Source organism: Notolepis coatsorum (genome assembly GCF_963971535.1).
Source record: "Notolepis coatsorum genome assembly, chromosome: 17".
Taxonomy (NCBI): domain Eukaryota; kingdom Metazoa; phylum Chordata; class Actinopteri; order Aulopiformes; family Paralepididae; genus Notolepis; species Notolepis coatsorum.
The window spans coordinates 103,470,524-103,497,170 of NC_140181.1; the positions used below are offsets into that span (position 1 = coordinate 103,470,524).

The following is a 26,647-nucleotide window of genomic DNA, read 5'->3' on the forward strand; positions in this document are numbered from 1 at the left end:
CTAGAGAATGAGGCGGTAGAGAACCCAGCCCCCGAACGTGAGCCAGTGGCTCGTCCAGCTCAGCTCTGACCACTTCTGAACGGCGTGATGGGTCACGTCATCCTGTAAAAAAAAGGGGGGGGGGGGGGGGTTAGAATGTATTTTACGTGCCCAAGCTTGGTCATGGTACTCTTCTTTACTGTATCTAAATATATCCTATGCTACATCCTATCCTATACCCTAACATGTCCCATGTAAGCATGTGACTGACATGCAGTAAATATAGTAACATACAGAGGGCTCTGAGCCAAAGGGGCATCAGGGCGTTACTGTACAGTATATCAGATGTTACAGGAGAGTTCAAACAAATGTTTGGTGCAAGCAAAAAGGGCGTGTGCTCGCCTTGCACCCTTTTGGCCGTGACCAAAACCCTGCTTACTGTATATAATATATATATATCTATTATCTACCCAAACTAACAATCCATAAATAAAATTGTCACTTAAAATCCTTTGCAGTCTGGAACCCATAGACATCACCAGACACCATATAACTCTGTATGATAGCATGTACAATAATGCTATATATACCATATATATATATATATTAGTGCTGTCAATAGATTACATTATTTTTTTTACTAATTAATCTCGCAATTTTCTGTAATTAATCTAGATAAAAAAATAGCATTTTTCTACTTAAGACCGAAGCTTGTAACAGATATTTACTTGAGTAAAATCATGGAATTAATGTAGACTCAACACAAAGAAAGTATATTTAGATTCAAAGACTATTTTAATAGCTTTCTTTGAATAGTTTCTCTCCTGTGAAATACAAATGTTCAACAAAACCATCAACATTGACTCAGCTAGACCACTTTCTTATGTCTTAAGATTGAAGATTTTTCACTCCATAGATTAATCTAGATTAATTTATTTTAATGCTTTAAATCATTTAAATTAATCTCCAAAGTTAAAGCATTCATTTTGACAGCCCTAATATATATATATATTTATTCTTACTGTATATATATATATCTACCCACATCTGTCTGTACCTGCATGTAATCCTTTTACATATCTGTAGATACTATATATATATCTGTACATATCCTTTACCTCCTCTTACTAGTTATGCTGCTGGCCAGTGTGACTGCTACTATATTGTCTTTATACATGTACCACTGTACATATTAATACTACAACTGTACATACAAGTTTCAAGTTTGTTTATTATTTGTCACAACAAAATACTTTATGATAAAAATGCTTGTTTCTGTACACTCAGTAGTACTAATCTATATATTTTATACCCAGTTTAGTCACCTGTACATTGTATATTACTATTGCACTTTACTGTTACATTTGTACTCTGGTTGGATGCCAAAGTAATTTTTCTTGTACTGTACTTGTGCTGTATGATGACAATAAATCTGAATCTAATCTAATCATTATTATAAAGGGGCGTAAACTCCTTCATTATTGTCACTTACTGTTACGCCTTATGTTTTCTTTTAATTACAACCTCATCGTTTCAGTCGTGTCCTTTTGGCACTGGAGCGATCTCACTGGGAGCTTTCGTTTTGATATAAGTGCCCAACGTGGCACTCGTGCCCCTTTGGCTGCAAGCCCTCGATACGGTCCTACAGACGTGTGTCGCGAACGTACCCCATCGTCATCCAGATAGTCCACACTGGAGCTGAACACGGAGCCGAGGTATGTGAGGTGGAGGATCGCCAAGGCGCTGAATGCTCCGTTAATCATTAACACCCACAGAGCCTGTAGGGGGAAGGGAAGGGAAGTTGTTTTATGTTGATGTATGTCCTGTTTTTTTAATACCAGGGACAATCAGACAGGGAATGAAAACTACAAATGATATTCTTCGTTCACTAGTCTGAATTCTACAGGGTCCTTACCGGCTGCGTCACAGCTTGGTACAGGAACTGCACTGCTCTCACAGCCGCAGAGCAATACAGAGAGTTGTTAAGACAGCTCTGAAAATCTGCGGCTGTGAGCTGCCCTGCATACAGCACATCTACAACAACCGGTGCATCAGCAAGGCCTGGAGGATCATAAAAGACCCCAGCCACCCCAACAACAGCTTGTTTCAACTGCTGCCTTCCGGGAGGCGTTACAGCAGCCTCAGAGCCAGGTCCAGCAGCCTCAGAGCCAGGTCCAGCAGCCTCAGAGCCAGGTCCAGCAGGCTCAGAGCCAGGTCCAGCAGCCTCAGAGCCAGGTCCAGCAGCCTCAGAGCCAGGTCCAGCAGCCTCAGAGCCAGGTCCAGCAGGCTCAGAGCCAGGTCCAGCAGCCTCAGAGCCAGGTCCAGCAGCCTCAGAGCCAGGTCCAGCAGGCTCAGAGCCAGGTCCAGCAGACTCAGAGCCAGGTCCAGCCGCCTCAGAGCCAGGTCCAGGAGCCTCAGAGCCAGGTCCAGCAGCCTCAGAGCCAGGTCCAGCCGCCTCAGAGCCAGGTCCAGGAGCCTCAGAGCCAGGTCCAGGTCCAGCCGCCTCAGAGCCAGGTCCAGCAGGCTCAGAGCCAGGTCCAGCAGCCTCAGGTCCAGGTCCAGGAGCCTCAGAGCCAGGTCCAGCAGCCTCAGAGCCAGGTCCAGCAGGCTCAGAGCCAGGTCCAGGTCCAGCAGCCTCAGAGCCAGGTCCAGCCGCCTCAGAGCCAGGTCCAGGTCCAGCAGGCTCAGAGCCAGGTCCAGCCGCCTCAGAGCCAGGTCCAGGAGCCTCAGAGCCAGGTCCAGCCGCCTCAGAGCCAGGTCCAGCCGCCTCAGAGCCAGGTCCAGCAGCCTCAGAGCCAGGTCCAGCAGCCTCAGAGCCAGGTCCAGCAGCCTCAGAGCCAGGTCCAGCAGCCTCAGAGCCAGGTCCAGCAGGCTCAGAGCCAGGTCCAGCAGACTCAGAGCCAGGTCCAGCCGCCTCAGAGCCAGGTCCAGGAGCCTCAGAGCCAGGTCCAGCAGCCTCAGAGCCAGGTCCAGCCGCCTCAGAGCCAGGTCCAGGAGCCTCAGAGCCAGGTCCAGGTCCAGCCGCCTCAGAGCCAGGTCCAGCAGGCTCAGAGCCAGGTCCAGCAGCCTCAGGTCCAGGTCCAGGAGCCTCAGAGCCAGGTCCAGCAGCCTCAGAGCCAGGTCCAGCAGGCTCAGAGCCAGGTCCAGGTCCAGCAGCCTCAGAGCCAGGTCCAGCCGCCTCAGAGCCAGGTCCAGGTCCAGCAGGCTCAGAGCCAGGTCCAGCCGCCTCAGAGCCAGGTCCAGGAGCCTCAGAGCCAGGTCCAGCCGCCTCAGAGCCAGGTCCAGCCGCCTCAGAGCCAGGTCCAGCAGCCTCAGAGCCAGGTCCAGCCGCCTCAGAACCAGGTCCTGCAGCCTCAGAGCCAGGTCCAGGTCCAGCAGCCTCAGAGCCAGGTCCAGCCGCCTCAGAGCCAGGTCCAGCAGCCTCAGAGCCAGGTCCAGCAGGCTCAAGGACTCATTCTACCATCAGACTCATGAACAATATCTAACAATTATGATTTTACCCTGTGTTTTTATGTATTTTTAAGTACGTACATACATTTTATTCTACTGTTGCACTTTTATATCACCTCTCAGCACTGTCACTTTTTCTTAAATCACTATTATGCTGGTTTTTATTGTGTTTCTTTCGTATGTATTCTATTGTGTATTTTATTGACTGCTGTAGGTCGAGGGGGCGAGACCCAAGAATTTAGCTCTTTTTGTCTGTGAATGTGACAAGATGCAACAATAAAACTGAATCTGAAGGTTTTAATGTCCATTTTCATGTAAAAGGATTTAATTGCATGAAGCCACAGACCTCATGTGATAAGATCTTGCTCCAGGGACGACCCATCTGGGGAGATTTCTGTTGTTTATAAATATGATTTAGTCCAGCGTTTCATAACTACCCACACTGCAGGTTTTAGATCTAGTGAGTGAAATAATAGTGAAATGAAATAATTAAACCCATGTTGGAACCACTGGGCTATGGGCACACCGCCCATGACCTGCTTTTCAGGGGCAGACCTTTATTCTCGGTTGCCTATTGAGTAAGGCTGTAGACTGCAGCTACCTGTCAGTACAACAAAGGTGCATTGATTATTTCTGGCATATGATAGTTCCAAGTTCCAAGCACTTGTATCTAGTATCAACTTGACAGAAAGCACTGTCGCATGCCACGAATAAACAATGCACCCGTGTTGTATTGACAACCTATTATTCCACAGCGGTACTTCAGAGGCCAGCGAGAATAAAAGTGAATAAAAGATCAAATGGATTTTTCAAGATTCCGCACTTTAACCTGTGGGGAGATTCATAACCCCGCGCATCCGGAGATCTAAACCGATTGCATCTAGGTTGCAAGGCACCTTTAATCTCTGGACCTAAACATTACCCTATGGATTTATTCCCAACTCATTATTCATAGCCTGCATACATCTATGAAACATACATCTGTGATACATGATAAGGTCAGTGCATTTTTGTGAAGTGTTGGTCTTCAGGCTAACTGAGGAGGCATTAAAGAGCAATACAAAGTCTTATAAGGAAAAAGAGGAAACCAGTGTTTATAATAAAGGAAAAAGAGGAAACCAGTTTTTTAATAAAGGAAAAAGAGGAAACCAGTGTTTATAATAAAGGAAAAAGAGGAAACCAGTAAGGAAAAAGAGGAAAACAGTGTTTATAATTAAGGGAAAAGAGGAAACCAGTGTTTGTAATAAAGGAAAAAGAGGAAACCAGTGTTTATAATAAAGGAAAAAGAGGAAAACAGTGTTTATAATAAAGGAAAAAGAGGAAAACAGTGTTTATAATAAAGGGAAAAGAGGAAAACAGTGTTTATAATAAAGGAAAAAGAGGAAAACAGTGTTTATAATAAAGGGAAAAGAGGAAAACAGTGTTTATAATAAAGGAAAAAGAGGAAAACAGTGTTTATAATTAAGGGAAAAGAGGAAAACAGTGATTATAATAAAGGAAAAAGAGGAAACCAGTGTTTGTAATTAAGGGAAAAGAGGAAACCAGTGTTTGTAATAAAGGAAAAAGAGGAAACCAGTGTTTATAATAAAGGAAAAAGAGGAAAACAGTGTTTATAATAAAGGAAAAAGAGGAAAACAGTGTTTATAATTAAGGGAAAAGAGGAAAACAGTGTTTATAATAAAGGAAAAAGAGGAAAACAGTGTTTATAATTAAGGGAAAAGAGGAAAACAGTGATTATAATAAAGGAAAAAGAGGAAACCAGTGTTTGTAATTAAGGGAAAAGAGGAAAACAGTGATTATAATAAAGGAAAAAGAGGAAACCAAACCAGTGTTTATAATAAAGGAAAAAGAGGAAACCAGTGTTTATTATAAAGGAACGTACCTTTTTGTGATGGTGAGTGCAGTTCGGCGGACATTTCTTTGCCAGTATACATGCGTTAAACAAAGCTGCAAGCCTCTTCCTCAGCACTGAAACATAAGATTAGAGAATAGTATTAAAATACAATCAGAAGAATACTTCCTTTAACCCTTTCACTGCCGCACTACCAAAACAGTTAACCCTTTCACTGCGACAATACACAAAGGGTTAACCCTTTCACTGCCACACAACAGGCCGTTGGTTGTGTGATAGTGAAGGGTTAACCTTCTGCCGTGTGGCAGTGAAAGGGTTAACAACACCCATACAAGTCAAATGCTCTTAAAACCACTGCAGTGAGCAGAAAAGTATTAAGTGTATTTAGTGATCACACCTTCTCTCTGAATGGACAGGTTTTAACAGCGGTCCAAACACACAGACGCTTACCGTGCTCGACGTACGTGATGAAGCCCAGCGATAGCAGCACGGCACCCAGATGGAAGCTTAGACCCTGGCGACAACAGGACACAGCGATGAGGAAAATCCACCAACCAACACAGCAACACGGTCTCATCAGAAAACGTAGATAAAGTACAATTCGGAAAGTAGGCCTACTAACCACGGGAAGAAAAGGTACATAATGTACGTTATGTTATAGCCATAAGTAATATACAGTATATATAATATATATTGTGGCAGATATCATCCCCCGTCCCATGTGGAGGAAGGGAGATACTACTGCCACGGGCGGAGGAGAGTCAATTAGGGAGTTTATTTATTGAAACTGTGCTTGTGTGGACATTTAATTAGTTTGTTTTGGACCATGTCGAGCCTGAACGCCACCAGGCTCGTCACGATATGTAATATAATATACATGTATCGTGTATAAGTCATATATTTACATTTCGTATCGGTGAAAGTCCAAAACAAACACCACGACCGGGAGTCGAACCAACAATGAGTGTGGTGGCGTGTGAGTGCGCTCACCACTAGACTAAGACACCCTGATACAAACACAGCAATACTATGATGATGGTTTGTTTTAACGGTTATAGTTAAGATATAAAATTAGGATTAAGGTTATGTTTAGTTTAAGGTAAACAGGTAAACAGTATGGTTAAGGTTAGCATTAGGGTTGGGGTGAGGGTTGGGGTGAGGCTATCAGAAAAGTGTGTCTCTGTAGTCTTGAGGTAAAGGCACTTGCCTCCCAATGCAAGCATCCCGGGTTCTGATGGTTATAACATAATGTACAATATGTACCTTTTTCCTGTGGTCGATTAGTACTTTATTCACATATTTTAAGCAAGATCGAGCTGGACACAGACACACACACACACATGAATACAGAGGAGCTGAATACATAATACACACACAAATACAGAGCGGTTTTAGTCTGAGACAGCTAGTACTCACATGCAGAAGGGCGCTGGCTGAGTACGTCACCAGGATAGCAGAAAAGGTTCCAAACTTGAGAGCACTCGTAAAAACATCTGGGAAACAAGAGAGAATCACAGTTTGCTTTAGTGTGTCTTGGTTTAAACAGAGTCACTATCATTCCCTTAACCTTCTGTAGTGTGGTAGTGAAAGGGTTAACCTTCTGTAGTGTGGTAGTGAAAGTGTTAACCTTTGTAGTGTGGTAGTGGTAACCTTCTGTAGTGTGGTAGTGAAAGGTTAACCTTCTGTAGTGTGGTAGTGAAAGCGTTAACCTTCTGTAGTGTGGTGGTGAAAGGGTTAACCGTCTGTAGTGTGGTAGTGAAAGGTTAACCGTCTGTAGTGTGGTAGTGAAAGCGTTAACCTTTTGTAGTGTGTTAGTGAAAGCATTAACCGTCTGTAGTGTGGTAGTGAAAGCGTCAACCTTCTGTAGTGTGGTAGTGAAAGGTTAACCTTCTGTAGTGTGGTAGTGAAAGGGTTAACCTTCTGTAGTGTGGTAGTGAAAGGTTAACCTTCTGTAGTGTGGTAGTGAAAGGTTAACCTTCTGTAGTGTGGTGGTGAAAGGGTTAACCTTCTGTAGTGTGGTAGTGAAAGGTTAACCTTCTGTAGTGTGGTAGTGCAAGGGTTAAACATGGGAGACAAAAGCCCAAAGGTTGGTAATAATAATATATGGGTAACTTTACAACTCACATGTGTGGAGAAAGCGAGACATGGGCAGATTCCATGAGGTTGCCACCTCCACCATAGACCTGGGGAACTCTACATCCAGTGGCTTGGCCACAGTCATATCCCTGGGAAACAGAAAAACAGCCAAGTTAATGGGGGCCGTTACAATTAGGGACGCTCGATATATCGGTGGCCATATTGGTATCGACCGATGGCGGTGATTTCTTCATATATCGGTATCGGCCCGATGAGCAAAACTGGGCAAACATATATCGGCTGGTGATAGTGCTTTTCTTTATTGATTGCATTGATCTGATGAACAAAACTGGGTCGAGGAACAACTGATGATTATTTCTCTGTCTAGCTGCCAATGTGTGTGTGTGTGTGTGGGACTCTGGGAAACTGGACTCTCGGGCCAAGGGCTTCGGGGTCTGGTCTGACTGGCCAGATCTCAATGACCTCTGCAACCAGACTGGAGTTCAGCTGAAATGGACAAGACCCACCAACACACAGACTGAAGTCCCTGTCTCTGATGAACTTATCACAGACCCCTGTGTGGTTGTGAAGGCCAACATCACAACACCGCAGGAAGAGACTGTCGAACTGCACAGAGACTCTGCAAGGAGGGTTCTGCTTAGCATGAAGCAGTCTGAGATCAGGCAGCACTGGTGTGGACTCAGACTACAGGGAAAGCTAGCTTGTTTGGAGTTTGCTGACCACTCAGTCTCACACTCAGTCTCACACTCAGTCTCACACTCAGTGTATAAGTACGCCGCTGTTGGTGAGGATGTTTTAAAATTATCATCAAAGCAAGACTGCAGGTATTACCCACTCAATACAATCTGTCCACTTGGTATCCTCAAACTCACAGTCCATTCTGTTTACTTTAAACCATCAGGATTCACAACACCTAGAATCCATTGCACACATAACAAACAGATGTAATGCATACAAACACCTGTACATCGCTCGTCATGACCGTATTGTGGACATTGTGTCTGATGTGGTACGGAACATATCACCATCTAGTGCAGCAATGTACAAACATGCCAGAGTGAAACCAGAGTGGTTTGGCCTTACCAACAATGTTTTTGCTAACATACCCAATACACCGGACGTTTTTTTTTTTTACACCAGCCACGGAGAGGTGCTGGTCATAGATGTACAAAAATAGTAGCATAATATTTGATTATCATTGATATTTAAACAATACAAATTCGACATCAGTAATATTGGTTATTGGCCATAACTGAAGTGTTAATATCGATTATCGTTATCGGCCAAAATGTTCATATCGGTGCATCCCTAATTACAATTTAGACTTCACAGACTGGACTATGTCTTAATGTATGTCATTTAAAAGGGCACTTGGCCGACAGTGGGAAGTGACAGTGCCTTAAAGTACCACGAGGGCCTCCAGCCCCAGTATTAAGCTGTGATCACATTGGACACCTTTTTGAACGCACCTGCACCATTCTCCTATTGCTTTCAACGGTTTTGTCGCGACAAGCGCGCTTCTCCTCCGAACTACGCGCCTCGCATTTTAATTTTTTTTTTAAACTTTGACCAGTCACCTGGTTCTTTTAGCGTTTATCGCTTTTTCTTCTCATTCATACTTGGTCAAGTTCGACCGACAGAAGCAGGCTGAAAGGGTTCAGATGGGGGGGTAGACACTCTGGGAAAGGCACGGCTGCCGTCCGGGATTCGAACGCGCTCAGCCCCAGATCCGCGCGGGCGCGGTTGTCCACGGCGCTGAAATAGCACTCGCAGTACGTGGTGAGCTACTGGAGCTCCCCTCGCCTCGCATTTTTTAAGCAACGCTTTTTCTGGCACTCTCAGTTGAAAAAGTTTAAACGTTTTAGCCGCGGAGCGCACCGACGTCAATGTGTCACCTTCTTGTCGCCGGGCCGATCAAATCGACCGAGGGGAGGGATTACAAATCTGAAGAGAAATCGACAGCAAAACAAACCAATCTTACCACTTAGTGAAAGGGTTAACCGTCTGTAGTGTGGTAGTGAAAGCCGGTTAACCTTCTGTAGTAGTGTGGTTGTGAAAAGGGTTAACCCTTTGTCGCGTGGCAGTGAAAGGGTTAACCTTCTGTAGTGTGGCAGTGGAAGGGTTAACCCTTTGGTAGTGTGGCAGTGAAAGGGTTAACATTATGTAGTGTGGCAGTGAACGGGTTAAGAGGTGCCGTGTTTAATGCTGACCATTTGAGATGGTCCTTCTCCTCGGTGAAGCCGGCTCCGGCCAGCGTGCTGGTGGTCTCACTCAGGTAGCCAACGAAGTAATTGCTGAAGTGGAAGGAGACCGAGTTCTCGTAAGCCAGCAGCCACCTGAAGAAGGTACAGATGGAGTGAAACATGAGATGAGTGGGAGTTGTTTCTTGCCAGGAAGAACTGGCAAACACTGAATCATTATGTCTTTATATACATATCAAAGTGAAACAACACTACCACCCTTTAACCACCCTGGTTAAAGGGCTCCTGTATCGTCACCTCATCTACCCTGATTGTGTTCATAGTAATTCTACTTAAGTCACATTAAACTCCCTTGTCAAACCATCCTGACTTTTTGTCATAATAAATGGCTTAATAAATAGACATTCAAACATCCACGTCTACAGCTACACATGGCATCAGGCCTACATAAACACCTAGACTATATCATTATCATTTAAACCGGAACACTTTATACACTATATCATACACTGTATACACTACAGCAGCGGTTCTCAAACTACGGGTCGCAACCCAAAATGGGGCCGTGGGTAGGTAAACAAGTAATGTTCTGGCAACATATTTTGGCTAAATATGCCTCGTTTTATGCATGTGTATTGATAACATAGTGCTGTAATACATTTTTCTAATAAATATGCATGATCAAGTTCAACAACGTGTGCTTTTATTTTGATATTCCTTAATTCCACGTTTGAAATGACGCAATACATTAAGTGTGGGGTTGCCAAAAGAATTCCTAAATAAAATGGGGTCGTGGTATAAAAGTTTGAGAACCCTTGCACTACAGTATATCATACACTTTATACACTATATCATACACTTTATACACTATATCATACACTATATATCATACACTTTATACACTATATCATACACTATATATCATACACTTTATACACTATATATCATACACTTTATACACTATATCATACACTTTATACACTATATCATACACTTTATACACTATATATCATACACTTTATACACTATATCATACACTTTATACACTATATCATACACTTTATACACTATATCATACACTATATATCATACACTTTATACACTATATATCATACACTTTATACACTATATCATACACTTTATACACTATATCATACACTATATATCATACACTTTATACACTATATATCATACACTTTATACACTATATCATACACTTTATACACTATATCATACACTATATATCATACACTTTATACACTATATATCATACACTTTATACACTATATCATACACTTTATACACTATATCAGGGGTGGCCAACCAGTCAGAGACTAAGAGCCACAAAAATGACTGTGGTACCACAAAGAGCCACACCATATACCAGCGTTTCTCAACCTTTTTTTTCAGTCACGGCACCCTTCATGTGTTTATAGGTCTCACCCTCTGGCCTCTGAAGTTGCTAATGTCTTTTTTATTTGGGCCTCACAGGGTTAAAAGTACCCTGTGAGACCCACGGTTGCAAAATTACAAAATCACTTTTAGCCATTTAAAAAAATAATGTTTATTTTAAAAAAATTAAAGGGGAACTATTTTACTATTTCTTTCACTATTTGGGCACTTTTACACAATTCCTGTGAGTCTATGGAACACCTAGGTTTTTTTCAAAAAAAATTTATTGTTTTGTATTTCTAATCAAGTACTAAAAACCGCATTTTTCTACCTCAAGATCTTAAGCCGTTTTGAGGCTGGGCTCCAACCACTGTGTGGCCTGGTGCCAACTGCCACATCAACTGCCATATTATTATGCAGCTGAGAAATCTCTGACATCACAGATATGCACATTTTCAGATGACTCAGTTCAGTGAGGGTGAATATTGTGAGAGGAGAATTGGAAGAATTCGCCAATATGAGAATTAGAGACATATATCCTATTAATATAAGTCCACATAGCTAAGAAACAATGGTAAACACTGAAAAAAGCCATTTATAAGATAGTTCCCCTTTAAGCACATGTATAGTCAATTGGTCCTGTTGTTCAGCCTCACAATGCTATTTGATAGTATGTCCCAGCCAGAAGTTGCTAATTTCTTTTTAATTTGGGCCTCACAGGGTTAACCTCTTAAGCCCGAGATATACAGTAAAAGTGTATATTTTCAGCATTACGTTTGTTTACCAATTATTTTAACTGTTATTAGTGAAATATAAGATTATAGAAATCTCAGGGCATTGAGTCGGAAACCGGCGCATATTGACAGGAGGAAGTGGCACAGCCAAAAGTGAGTGTAGTCTTTTGAAGGAAGAGACTCAGGGCTTTCAAATTTCGAAAAACTACCCTACCCAGCTCACACCAGCCCCTGTCAATCATCTGACTTCTGGATTTACTTTTATTTTTTGGGATTATCTCCTGCAAACCTGAACGTTATTGCCATAAAACAGAACGCAGTTAGTTTCTCTACCTTTCTGTGAACGTCTTGCAAAAAACGGTGTTGCAATATGATGAAAAATGGTGGAGAAATTTACATTATAAAAAAGATGGCAGAATTCAGTACTGTATCTACAAAACATTCTGTTTAATCATCTTCCCTTTATTCATTTGTTTAGATTTTTCAGGTCTGGTCAATTTTAGCATGGTGTTATTTACAGTCAAAGATAAAACATTTAAATAGAATTGATATTCTCCTTTGGTTCATTACAATTTACTCAAGCCTAGTAACATACACACTATTTCTGACACTGATCCATATATGTCCCTAGATTCAGATACCAAGAACATGCAAATGGACCATTTAAAAAAAAATTGTAAATGTTTATTCTACGTCCTTATGGAATGAGTGACATAAAAAAAAAAAAAAAAAAAAAAGTAAAAAAAAAAAATATATATTGAATTTTTTTAAAAAAAATTTATGGATGGAAGAGCCGCACATTGACGGGCAAAGAGCCGCATTGCGGCTCGCGAGCCGCGGGTTGGCCACCCCTGCACTATATCATACACTTTATACACTATAATATCATACACTTTATACACTATATCATACACTTTATACACTATTTATCATAGGCTTTCACACATACCTTGCCACCGAGCCTCTGCGGGAGCAAATTGATAGAAGAGAGAAGTTTACGGAAGTGTTTCAGTTAGTTAAAATGAATTGATACAAATGTGTCTTTGATAATCCATATCTCACCAAATCTGTTTCTAGGTGATGAAACGGTTGTGGTAAATGTTTCACGGGGGGAGGCAGGTGTCCGGGAACAGGTGTTTGGATGTTTGATGGGGGTAAGGACGTGCAGGTGAGAGGTCACAGGTGAGAGGTCGCGGCTGGCAGACACAGGAGAGCATGCAGTGAACAAGGACAAACCGACACAAGGAGGACGTGCAGACTGTAAGGAGCGTACAGAAGGTGGGGTGTGTTCCGCACTCCTACTCAGAGAGCTGGGCGGCGGTTTCCCCTGTCGAACGTCTCTACCGAACATCTCTACCGATGTCACTTATACTCGTCTTACTGTCCCTTAAAATGATTACTCTACATGACGATGTTGTCTATAGCACCTTTAAAGTATTGCAAACTAATTTGCAATACACCTTTTTTTTTACGTGTATGTGTATATATGTATGTATATAATTTATATTATATGAATATATTATATATATATATATATTATATATTTTCTTTTTCTTCTTATTTTCTTTTGTATGTTGTCTTCATATATATATATATATATATATATATATATATATATATATATATATATATATATATATATATATATATAAATATTGTTTCCTATTTTCAACTGTCTGTTGTTAACTCTGAAAACCCAGATAAAGAGAGAAAAAGAAGAAAAAAACACGTTGAATAAATTATCTTATCTTAACTTATTTTTTAGGCTATTTTAGAAATAAGACCGGAAATTACTTGGGGGTTAAATCATTTCACTTCACGACGTCTATTCAGCATTTGGGGTGGCTGTGGAACAGTTTACCTTTACATATTAGATCTGCCCCCAAGCTGTGGAACAGTTCACCTTTACATATTATATCTCATTGCTGGGTTAAGTACTTCTATTCTATTCACATAATATGCTTACTTCATATATCTACTCCATTCACATATATGCTTACCACTTGTATCTATTGCTATGTCCGCCCACTACAATCACATGAGCTGTCTAACGCCTGTCCCGTCTCCCTGTCCCCCTATGACTTGCTGTCCTGGAGTGCTGACCGGAGTGTCGGACATCCCGTGATGAAGGCCGGGAGGTTGCGACCCCCTCTGCGTGCCCCCCTGTCTCCGGAGGTCTCGTAGTGGTGACCGGAGTGCCGGACGTCCCGCGATGATGTCGGGGAGCTCGCGACCCTCTCTGCGCCGCCCCCTATCTCCCTGTCTCCGGCTGTCCCTGAGCAATGACCGGAGTGTTTAATGTCCCGTGACTAAGACGGGGAGGACGTGACCCTCTTTGCGCCGCCCCTGTGCCTCAAATAGATCCGCTATCAGCTCTATCTTTAATCTTTCAAAATGTTCAGTTGCTATCGCTATTTGCTTTATCTTTAATTTTTCAAAATGTTCAGTTGCTATTGCATGCACTCATCTGTGTTTCACTACACACTTGAGTGCATGCTTACCAACTGTTAGTCAGCAACACTACTAGACATCTAAGAAGGGAGATCCCCCCTTGAATGGCCCTTCTAAGGTTTCTCTCCTCCACACTGCCTGTGGAGCTTTTTTCCCTATTGTTAGGTTTTAGTGAGTTTTTCCTTACCTTCGCGTGGGGTATGTCTGGGAGTGCTTGCATTCTTTAATTTTTTTTTTTTATTTTAATTTTTTGCACTCATCTAAAAATGTTTGGACCTTATGGTGTTCTTGTTCTGTTCTTGACTTATTGTTATGTTTTCTTCTTTACTTATTTAAAGAAGACCTGTACGGCCCATGGGGACATTAACGTGTGTTGTCGGGCCTTATAAATAAATTTGATTTGATTTGATTAGATCTGTCCCCAAGGTGTGGAACAGTTCACCTTTACATATTAGATCTGTTCATTCAGGTTGAGCCGTTTCTATTTATTCTCCTTGTTTTTCTATTTTTCTCCCATCCTTAATTTCGCTTCGCCAATTCTCCCTTCAATTCTCCCCTCCCCTGTCTCGAACGTTGCTAGACTATGCCTCCCACTGGTCGGCTGCAGTGAGGACCAAGCCTTGCATCACGTGTCCCCTCCGGTACACGAGGAGGCAGCTGTCGCATCTTTTCACCTGAACAGCGCAATCTCTCAGTGGCGAGGAGTAACGCGTGGGAGGCTCACGCTGCCCCTGATACTTCCTGATTCTGCTGTACAGGCGCACCAACCGACCTGTAGGAGTCGCTGTCCACAACGTCCAATCCCCACCCACCGGCTTTCCCACCCCTAACACTGCCAATTGTGTTAGTATGAACGACCAGCCAAGCCGATAGCAACGCTCGAACCCAGCATCTCCTGCGTTAGTGGCGAGCGCCTTGCCCACTGCGCCACTTAGCCGCTTCCGTGTTTCTATTTTGACTGTGCATTTTATATAGTATTTTATTGTTATATGTGTATTACTGTTTGCAGTACTATTTCTGTTTGTGTAAATTGTGCATCTTGTGTTGTATTTTCATTAGTATTGTATTTATTAGTCAAGTCTCGACGACATTGAAAATGAGGGTGACCTCAATTGTATTTTCGAGATTAAATAAAGGTTGATGATGATTTACAATTGTATTGTGCAGCCCTTTGGTCAACCTGGATGACGACGGACCCAGCCATAAAAAGGTACAGTTTCCTTACGTAGAAAAAAAGGTTTACTTTTCCGATAACTATAACTATGTCCCTGCATAACTCGGAAATGTTCAAGTCAAAGTTATTGCCACGTTTTCTCTGCACTCATTTTGGTCACAGAGGGTCAGTAAATTGTGACAGTTATAAGATATTTGGGGCAGAGCCGTTTCGCAGCCTGCAGCTCTACATAGGAGTGCGGGTTTGTTACCAACCACAGGGGATAATTACCCTATTTCACTACTCTGTTACTATGGAAACATAAAGTCTCATGGATGGGTTAACTGGTCAGAATTAATGGTAATTTTGCTATTTTTTTCTTTTTTTTTAACTTTTTTTTTTAGCGTTTATTGCTTTTCTGGTCAAGCATGACCGACAGATACAGGGTGAAACGGGATATAGATCAGGGGAAGACATTCTGGCAAATGACGGCGGGTCCGGGAATCGAACTCGGAGTCCACCAGATCCGTGACGCAGCACGGTTTTCCCCCGACGCAGAAATAGCGCCGAGATATGCGGTGAGCTACTGGAGCTCCCCCGATTTTGCTATTTTTAACCTATGTTTGGTAAAGACCTCGTTTAGATATGATGTTTATCAATTGATTTTATAATCACTACAAGTGAAATGAAGACGTTATTTAAATTACAGCCCTCTTGTTGTTTTCAGTGATTTATCTGCTCACACAATAGGGAGGTGTAGTGGTTACGTCATTGTTGTTTCCTGCGCGGTCCACCTCGCTTGAGATTGCAATGCATTTCCAATTGGACACATTTCTAAATCGTCTAGTTTAAAACAAATAAAGCATGAACATTGGCACGGTGTACCTTTCTGTGTGTATTCATCCACAATCTATAGCTCAACATGAAACAATTCGCAATTAATCGTAAAATAATTACGTATAATTGTATTTCAACCAGAAATGTTTAAACAATAATGTTAGTGATAGAACGGAACTAATTTTGTGCAAAAATGGAAAGCTTGCCAATGTTCATGAGGCAGAATTGTTACAATAACCAATAATACATTTTCCCAATGATAAATCCCTATACGGGTGGACCGCGCGGGAAACTAAAGTGACGTCAGACTACACCTCCCTATAGCAACATGGCTTCTGTTTACATAGTAACATCACAGCGAAACAGGACAGTTCATTACCTGATCTTCCTTCGCTTTTTGCTGCAAGTAATAGGAGAACAAGAGAAAAGCAATAAACAAACCAAGTCAAACAGGAACCAGAAAATGTTGTAATTTAAAGGTGCTGTACGTGGTATTGCTTGTGTTAAATAGCTCTACATTCTGACAGCCATTACGATAAAGAGTGTTTGGTCAGTTACATGGGTCTCTCTCTGCCCCTCCGTTCTGCAGCAAACACAAAATAAATGTTCTGGTATCCCGTTCCCACTTTATCCAAACTGTCCAAAACACTCTATATCAGTTATTTTAACATGTAGACCACTTGTTTCAATAGAGGAAAATACTACTTTAAGCAATCTGAAATCATGCATTCCCCTAGGATCTACTCACCCCCGCAGCAGTTTGTTTCCATAAATAGGTATGAAGTACGGGAAGAGGTAGGGGGCCACACAGTTAGAGATCACCAGGCAGATCTGGCTTTTGATCCAGCTGAGGGACACTTTCCAAAACCAGGAAAAGCTCTGAGAAGAAGAAGAAAGAGGCAAATTCGTATATGTACCCTGCAGCCAAGACATCTGAGTGAATGGGTGAATGTGAGGAACGAAAAGAATTGTAAAGCACTTTAGATAAAAGTGATACTGTATATAAATGCACCATGTACCATTTGCTATGGATAAAAGTATATACTGTAAATGCAGTCTATTCACATGTGTTTTAAATTGCCCAACTCCCGCTGCCTCAACAGAGCAAAAAACATTACCAAGGACAGCGCACACCCTGGCTTCCACCTGTTCGACCTGGGCCCTATTCCCCGTACCTGGTTCAACTAAGTCGATCAAAAGTCCCATTATCCAGATTCAATTAACCCAATGTTTGAATTCAGGCTTTCCCTGTTCCTCGAATGCTGATTCAGTCTTGTTCATTCGAACCAGACTTGATACTCAGGATAATTGCACGCGGCCGCCTCACCTGAAAAGACAGCAGGTGTCGATCGCAGAAATCCTGATTTTCTAACGGCATTGATTGATTCATTGATTGAAACAGATGATTGATTATGATTGATTATTAACAGATTGCAAAATGGGTACAATACAGTACGGCTCAATAGCCTCGCCAACAAGTTAAATGCATAATCTATAGGCAAATTTTAAGTCCCTCATTACCCCAATCAATCAGATTATATTTCTTTAAATGTGCCTGCTGGCAGTAGGCTTAATGGAATGAATAATCGAATGAGATCTTGCTAGAGAAAATAATTAGTTCAACTCTTACAGAATAAATAGATTAAAAACAAGCCCAAAGAGTATCTAATTGATACGAATTAATAGATACTTATGAGGATATCTGTACTGTATGTGCTTAGGTATCGTGTACTATATAAATACGTGGTTCCCAAAGTTTTCAAGGCGCGACCCCCGAAATAACGTGTCAGAGAGGCTTGGAGGGATATACAGTTTCACTATTAATCAGGTTTTAATCTGTTTCGGACATCATCCATACATGCATTGAATTGATTAACTTTTGGTTTATACCAGTGACACCAGTCATGTTAATCACCCTCTTGTTCATCGTCAGATAACAGTGCTTGAACAGATATATGCATTTTCTCAAATTCATTCATCAAAATCTAATCTAATGTAATCTAATGTAATGCTAGGAGCCTCACCAGCCTACGACCCTCCAGGGCCTCTTTGTAGCTGTTGAAGCTGGTCCAGGGGCCAAAGATGACCGTCCCCACGAAGTAGATGTATCCCATGAACTCGATGGGCGACGGCACACTGGTCACAACGCCCCGGTCCAAGTCGAAGGCCAGGGAGATCGCTTTCATGGCAACCACCATCTGGGAACCTGGATAAAAACGCAAACCACAGTGCTTTTAAAAACAATTTATTATAAGTGTAATAATAATAATAATAACTGTATTTATATAGCACCATTCATACAGATTGCAGTTCAAAGTGCTTTATACACAAAAAACTAAACAAAAGGATAAAAATACATTAAAGTGATAAGAATGGTAATAAAACAATTAGATAACAGTAGGACAATAACCTACTTTGAGCCAAGGGCTGGAGGGGGAGGGCAAAAGACCACGCGGTAGACAGAGATAGCTACAGGCTAACAGACAGGCTTCGGCTAACAGGACAGGCCGCAGAAAGTGATCGACAGAGATAGAATCTACTAATCTAGTTTCTCATACCATCAAAGACTTTCATTTTGTACGAGATGCTATGTTTATGGAAATAAACATCCTTTTTGAAAAGAGACGACGACTCCAGTTACATCATTTCTCCGGATGCATTAACGGGGGGGGGGGGGGGGGGGGACAGTGTGACAGCCAGTGCGTGGGAGGACAGAATTCCACCGAAGATTGCCTTAACATCAACAACTAAGACACAACGTGGAGACTTCACGGAGGGGCAGATGAAGGCTGATAAATAAACACCAAAAACTGTTTTCTAACAATGGTAAAGTGCAGTGCAGGGTGTGGTGTGTGTGTGTGTCCAATAACAATAAGTAGTAGTAGTACGATAAATAAAATAAGATATCAAAATGAGGTAAATGAGGTCTTACAGAACACAGTGATGTTTGTGTTGATTGCACGCAGCCTACCTCTCATCTTGTGCCAGGTGGTGGTGTCCGTCATGTGAAGCTCTCTGATGAAACAAGTCATGAGAATTTCAGAGATTGACACAATTCTTACCACACGTGAACTCTTTTGAAAAATGCAGCTCTTCGGCTTTGATCCGTTTTTCATCAAAGGCTTTTTCACTTCAAACAGATACTGTAGCAACGGAGAGTGATGATGTAACCGACATATCAGGGTCACGTACCAGGTTCTAACGTACCAGGTTCTCATGGAACATCAGGGATGGAAATAAGTCTTGGGACTTATTATTGTTGTTTTATTTTTACTACTGTATTTTAATTTTGGCAAATTAAAACAAACTAGGGATGGTCAAAACTCACAAAATTACTATTCGATAGTCACTGGGAACTATTCGAATACGAATAGAAAATCGAGCTTCCATGTTAACATATGTTTTTGTTTTTTTTACTTAATAGAACGTGATATAATCCAACAAGAGAGCTAGCTGGCTACTGTCATTGCTAACAGCTAACGCTAGCGGACCAGGCTAGCGTATTTCCGGGAACAAAGGCATTAATTCTGAATGTTACATCACTGATGCTTGAAATGTGTGAACTTAGTGAAACAACATGGCAAACATACAAAACGTTGCTACTATGTAACATCTCCGGTCTCTCTTTCTTCATCTTTCTGTTCTGTTCTCCCAGCTGTTAACAGACTGTCTGTACCCAGCATGCCGTTCAGCAAAAAAATCTTGTTTTTGTCCCTCTCACTTTTTCCCCCCAAAAATAAATTATCGTGGGTATGATTTGAGCTTCACACGCATGCGTTCTTCACATTCACAAAAATAATTTATTGCGCGCACATATTTCCAATCCCATAATGTGTCCCCCCCGCGTGAAGATTTTCCCTAAGCGGGTTGTACTTCCGCGTTCGGTTTGCGCAATCTGATTGGCCACAAGACGTTTCTGGTCATGTGACATGTGCGCCAATCGTGTGACGCCTAGTTCTGCGCCTATTTCCGGGTCTAACAGCCTGCAAACTACCTAACGCCTAGTTTATCACTGGTTAAGCTTAGGCGACTCTTTCGAAGTTGGTTAAGGTTAGAGTTTGGAATCAGGGCTGGCGTTCTATCGCCCTGCTCTAAGACAAACTCTAACCTTAACCAACTTCGAAAGAGCGCCTAAGCTTAACCGGTGGCAGAACTAGGCGTCACACGATTGGCGCACACGTCACATGACCAGAAACGTCAGTGGCCAATCAAATCGCGCAAACCGAACGCGGAAGTACAACCCGCTTAGGGAAAATATTCACGCATCCCCCCCCCACTTCTCAAACTAAAGTTGCGCTCTTGGTAACAGTGAATAGGGTCCCATCTCAACACACTACACAGTGTAGGTGCCGGTAAAAACAAGAATAATTATATTTTTTGACACAAAACGATATGTGCATAAACTATTAAAAAAAAACTAAAAATTACGACTATTCGAATATATTAAAGGGGAACTATCTTATAAATGGCCTTTTTGAGTGTTTAGCATTGTTTCCTAGCTATGTGAACTTATATTAATATGATCTATGTCTCTAATTCTCATATTGGCGCATTCTTCCAATTCTCCTCTCACAATATTCACCCTCACTGAACTGAGTCATTTGAAAATGTGCGCGATTTGTGATGTCAGAGAGACACCGCTGCATGATAATGTGGCTGTGTGGCATCAGGTACATGATGAGCTGCACACAGTGGTTGGAGCCCAGCCTCAAAACGGCTCGAGATCTTGAAGTAGAAAAATGCTGTTTTTGAGGACTTGATTAGAAATACAAAACAATGAATAATAAAAAAAAATTACAGAGGTGTTCCATAGACTCACAGGAATTGTGTAAAAGTGCCCAAATAGTGAAAGAAATAGTTCCCCTTTAAATATATTTTAAAACCGATGCCCATCCCTATCTCATACGCTTGTTTTTCTTAGTTTTTTTTTACTACCGTCATATTTACATTTTGTCAAATCAAACCAAACCAAAGCAAACATACCCCAGCAGCAGGTAGATGAGGACTGTGATGGAGAGGAAGGTGCCTCGGATGCTGGAGTGTCGGCAGAGGAAGAGGATGAGGTAGCAGAGCAGGCTGAGCAGAACCACCCAGATCATGTGGAGCTCAAAGAACAGGTAGAGGGCGTAGACCCCGCCCACCGCGGTGCTCAGGTGCTTCACAAAGGACGGCAGGCCTGGCAGAACCACAGCAATCCAAAACAAACAGTGACGATTCAAATGGTAAATGGTGCATTTATATAACTCTTTTATCCAAAAAAAAGCGCTTTACAATTTCACATTTTACCCGTTCACTCACACATTCGACGGCGGAGGTGACCATGCAAGGTGCACAACCTGCTCATTGGGAGCAGTTAGGGGTTTAAGTGTCTTGCTCAAGGACACTTTGACACGCTGCCTGGGAGGAGCGGGAATCGAACTGGGAACCTCCGGATTACCAGACGACTGCTCTCTGACCTCCCGAGCGACTGTCGCCCCTGCACCTCCCCACGATTAGAGGTGGCGAGGAAGGCTACACGATGGACACGAATATAGGGATGCACCGATCCGACTTTTTCAGTCCCGATACCGATACCTGGGCTTTGGGTATCGGCCGATACCGAGTACCGATCCGATACCCATTGTTCAATTAATAAACTGTGTGCCTCACTGTGTGGAAGAGACTGGGATCATTATTTTGTGCAAGGCAACATCAGGCTTGACTTAAAACATTACTTTCCTAACTTAGTGAAACTAAATGTAACAAATTAACACATAGATATAAATGTACTGAATTGTTATTTATTATTAAAATTAAATAACAAAAAACAAAAATAAAAGTATATACAAAGATTTAAATAAAAAAAATTATTAAAATTGTCTCCGAATTGCATCCCTAGACACACGACCACGGAAACAACTCACCGAACATCCAGAGGAGGCGGCACACGAGGCAGATCACCAGCAGCTGCCACACCTGCTCCGCACCCTGCTGAGCTGTCGGCAGCAGGCAGCCCTGGGGGAGTTCCTGGAAGAACTCCTGTCTGCTGAAGGCTCCCATCGCTGGGGGAACAGAGGGGAGAAACATTCATATAGAATGAGTTCCTGGAAGAACTCCTGTCTGTTGAAAGCTCCCATCGCTGAGGGAACAGAGGGGAGAAACATTCATATAGAGTGAGTTCCTGGAAGAACTCCTGTCTGCTGAAGGCTCCCATTGCTGGGGGAACAGAGGGGAGAAACATTCATATAGAATGAGTTCCTGGAAGAACTCCTGTCTGCTGAAGGCTCCCATCACTGAGGGAACAGAGGGGAGAAACATTCATATAGAGCGAGTTCCTGGAAGAACTCCTGTCTGCTGAAAGCTCCCATCGCTGAGGGAACAGAGGGGAGAAACATTCATATAGAGTGAGTTCCTGGAAGAACTCCTGTCTGCTGAAGGCTCCCATTGCTGGGGGAACAGAGGGGAGAAACATTCATATAGAATGAGTTCCTGGAAGAACTCCTGTCTGCTGAAGGCTCCCATCGCTGGGGGAACAGAGGGGAGAAACATTCATATAGAGGGAGTTCCTGGAAGAACTCCTGTCTGCTGAACGCTCCCATCGCTGAGGGAACAGAGGGGAGAAACATTCATATAGAGTGAGTTCCTGGAAGAACTCCTGTCTGCTGAAAGCTCCCATCGCTGGGGGAACAGAGGGGAGAAACATTCATATAGAGGGAGTTCCTGGAAGAACTCCTGTCTGCTGAACGCTCCCATCGCTGAGGGAACAGAGGGGAGAAACATTCATATAGAGTGAGTTCCTGGAAGAACTCCTATCTGCTGAAGGCTCCCATCGCTGGGGGAACAGAGGGGAGAAACATTCATATAGAGGGAGTTCCTGGAAGAACTCCTGTCTGCTGAACGCTCCCATCGCTGAGGGAACAGAGGGGAGAAACATTCATATAGAATGAGTTCCTGGAAGAACTCCTGTCTGCTGAAAGCTCCCATCGCTGGGGGAACAGAGGGGAGAAACATTCATATAGAGGGAGTTCCTGGAAGAACTCCTGTCTGCTGAACGCTCCCATCGCTGAGGGAACAGAGGGGAGAAACATTCATATAGAGTGAGTTCCTGGAAGAACTCCTATCTGCTGAAGGCTCCCATCGCTGGGGGAACAGAGGGGAGAAACATTCATATAGAATGAGTTCCTGGAAGAACTCCTGTCTGCTGAAGGCTCCCATCGCTGAGGCAACAAAGGGGAGAAACATTCATATAGAGTGAGTTCCTGGAAGAACTCCTGTCTGCTGAACGCTCCCATCGCTGAGGGAACAGAGGGGAGAAACATTCATATAGAATGAGTTCCTGGAAGAACTCCTGTCTGCTGAAGGCTCCCATCGCTGAGGGAACAGAGGGGAGAAACATTCATATAGAATGAGTTCCTGGAAGAACTCCTGTCTGCTGAACGCTCCCATCACTGAGGGAACAGAGGGGAGAAACATTCATATAGAATGAGTTCCTGGAAGAACTCCTGTCTGCTGAAGGCTCCCATCGCTGAGGGAACAGAGGGGAGAAACATTCATATAGAGTGAGTTCCTGGAAGAACTCCTGTCTGCTGAAGGCTCCCATCGCTGGGGGAACAGAGGGGAGAAACATTCATATAGAGTGAGTTCCTGGAAGAACTCCTGTCTGCTGAAGGCTCCCATCGCTGAGGCAACAAAGGGGAGAAACATTCATATAGAGTGAGTTCCTGGAAGAACTCCTGTCTGCTGAAAGCTCCCATCGCTGAGGGAACAGAGGGGAGAAACATTCATATAGAGTGAGTTCCTGGAAGAACTCCTGTCTGCTGAACGCTCCCATCGCTGAGGGAACAGAGGGGAGAAACATTCATATAGAATGAGTTCCTGGAAGAACTCCTGTCTGCTGAAGGCTCCCATCGCTGAGGGAACAGAGGGGAGAAACATTCATATAGAGTGAGTTCCTGGAAGAACTCCTGTCTGCTGAAGGCTCCCATCGCTGGGGGAACAGAGGGGAGAAACATTCATATAGAATGAGTTCCTGGAAGAACTCCTGTCTGCTGAAGGCTCCCATCGCTGAGGGAACAGAGGGGAGAAACATTCATATAGAGTGAGTTCCTGGAAGAACTCCTGTCTGCTGAAGGCTCCCATCGCTGGGGGAACAGAGGGGAGAAACATTCATATAGAATGGACGAACACACCTGTTCACACTTGCCTTCATGCAACACGTCCCTGCTCCCAAGTAGCCCCCCCCCTGACTCTTCTTTTAAGCCACAGATCCCGTTGTTTTTGTTTTTGTAAATTTTCTTGATACCGTTTCATACAATTGGACAGCACCTTGCTTCCTTATTTTTTTTATCTTATATATATATATATTTCTTTGTTACTATACAACACATATATTAATTTTTTTACCCTTTCTTTTATATAGCTTCTCTCTCATTGTACAGTGTCCTTGAGTCTGAGAAAGGCGCTTCTCTCTTTAAATCCAATTTATTATTATTATTATTAAAGTAATTGAAGTATTTACCCTATTTCCTGCCTCTGATCTTGCACGCAAACGCACACACGTCTGTGTTAGCATGTGTTACACACGTCTGTTCCCTGATGCAGTGGTTCAATTTGTTTATGTACAGTATTAGCCTATATATACCATTGGTTCTCAACATGAGGTCAGGGGTCCTCGAGGGCGTTCTATGGGGGTCCATAGAATTATGAATTGAAAATGGGGGACCCCGATGTAAACAAGACGAAAGTCTTTCTCTGGTCTGCATCCCCTTAACAATTGTGTGTATTGAGCTGTAATGTACTGTACCCATTCTGCAAATAAAGTTTTCAATCAATCAATCAATCAATCAATCAATCAAGTCCCCGGATAAATGGTGAATAGTTTAACTACATTTCATTCACTAGAAGTTAAGCCCAATGAGAGAATATAACAGTGACTATTCTGATGACAGCAGGTATATCTCAACTATAGATAGCACAGCAGACAACTATGGAATTCTGGACGTGTATAGTCATAATATCAACAACAATCTTTTCAGATGGGGGTCCCTAGGCTGGGACTAAATCTTATCCCATGGCCATGGGGTTCAGTCCTTGACACAAAAGACCATTTATACAGCTCACCTCCGGCATGCAGTTAATGAACTGTATGCGTTCGTCGATCGTGCTGCTGCGGCACATATCAGAATTAAAACCTTAAAGAGACGTGGATGGGCTGCTAAAACACGTCTGAGGCGGGGCAAATAGAACAATCGGATGTTGATGTTCTGCACAGTATAGTGAGAACATATTGCTATTCTTCTGCGAGGTATATGCTGCTCTCTCCGCAATGCAGTCCACCCGAGCCACCCCGGTCTACTCGGGGGTTCCTCTGTGCACACACCGCTTCGACGCACTGACTGGTCCTAGTTAACTTACCATGAATCTGACAAGGTTTACCATTATAGCTACTAGTAATCATTCTACTTGGTGTTACTATAATAACTGGCTCCGGTGCGCAGCGCGACCCCCCACGTCCATCCATCCAGCTAACAGAACGCCAGAGACACTACACTTTATTTGCACTTTCAGGGGGAAACAAATAGCTCTCTTACCCTCTGTCTTTGGTGTTCCGTCAAGTGTGTTATTATCCGTCCCTCACATGAACTGCACACAGTACTTCATATGTCTGTGTTTATAATATTATGCACATTGATCGGTCAGATGCTCCGGTCTGGAGGATATCCTCTATTGTCACATCAGCATCATCATCAGCAACACTTTCATGGGGGCACCGCCCACAGTGCAAATAATGAACCAATCAGTCGCTCTGCTTAGATTGGGTCACGTGGGCCAATCCTTAAACCCTTCCACTGCCGCACTGACACACGGTTAACCCTTTTACTATCACACTAGATAGTAAAGAGGGTTAACCTTCTGTAGTGTGGCAGTGAAAGGGTTAAACTGCTATTGTGTGGCAGTGAAATGGTTAACCTTCTGTCATGTGCATTGTCGCAGTGAAAGGGTTAACGGTTTGCTGGTTCTGTAGCGTGGCAGTGAAAGGGTTGGTTGATTTGATTTGATGTTTTTTTTATTTTCGTGTCTTACATACAGGTGTATGCCCAGTCCATATGGGCTTACAAGACACATAACAATAAGTATAAAATAATATACTTGACCAATTACTTGACAAATGACATATAGAACAAGATGGCCACAAGAATAAGAAAATACAAGAAAACGTAATATAACACAAGCTGTACGCAATGTAAATAAACATTGGTTGGTAGTGTGGCGGTGAAAGGGTTAACCTTCTGTAGCGTGGCAGTGAAAGGGTTAATGTCGTCGAGCCCATAACCACACGGGCCAATCGTAAGAGGCACCGCGGGCATCATCGGTGCCTGTTGAACCAATGGGCGGTGTCCACCGACACAATGAGCCCGCCCACTTGGGGGCTTGTTCGCAGCGGTTGTTGGTAGGAAGGATGCGCAAAGAAGAGGTAACAGGCTCTCAGCCATCTGGACACACAAACTCGATTAGTGACTCG

General features: G+C 42.9%; 1 protein-coding gene across 1 annotated transcript; it reads right to left on the reverse strand.

Annotated features, from left to right (window-relative positions):
* LOC311243805 (protein-serine O-palmitoleoyltransferase porcupine-like) lies at positions 1-25,809 on the reverse strand (the record flags this gene model as incomplete). The annotated part of the gene is made up of 15 exons (XM_084333157.1): positions 25,716-25,809; positions 22,050-22,187; positions 21,130-21,322; positions 19,118-19,161; positions 18,171-18,352; positions 16,895-17,025; positions 16,526-16,546; positions 12,655-12,669; positions 9,589-9,714; positions 7,406-7,506; positions 6,698-6,774; positions 5,732-5,795; positions 5,312-5,397; positions 1,647-1,757; positions 1-102 (listed from the first exon to the last, which is right to left on the reverse strand). The coding sequence occupies exons 2-15, from the start codon at positions 22,183-22,185 to the stop codon at positions 1-3; spliced, it is 1,389 nt and encodes a 462-aa protein (XP_084189283.1). The 5' UTR covers positions 22,186-22,187; positions 25,716-25,809.
* Positions 25,810-26,647: the final 838 nt, after the last annotated feature.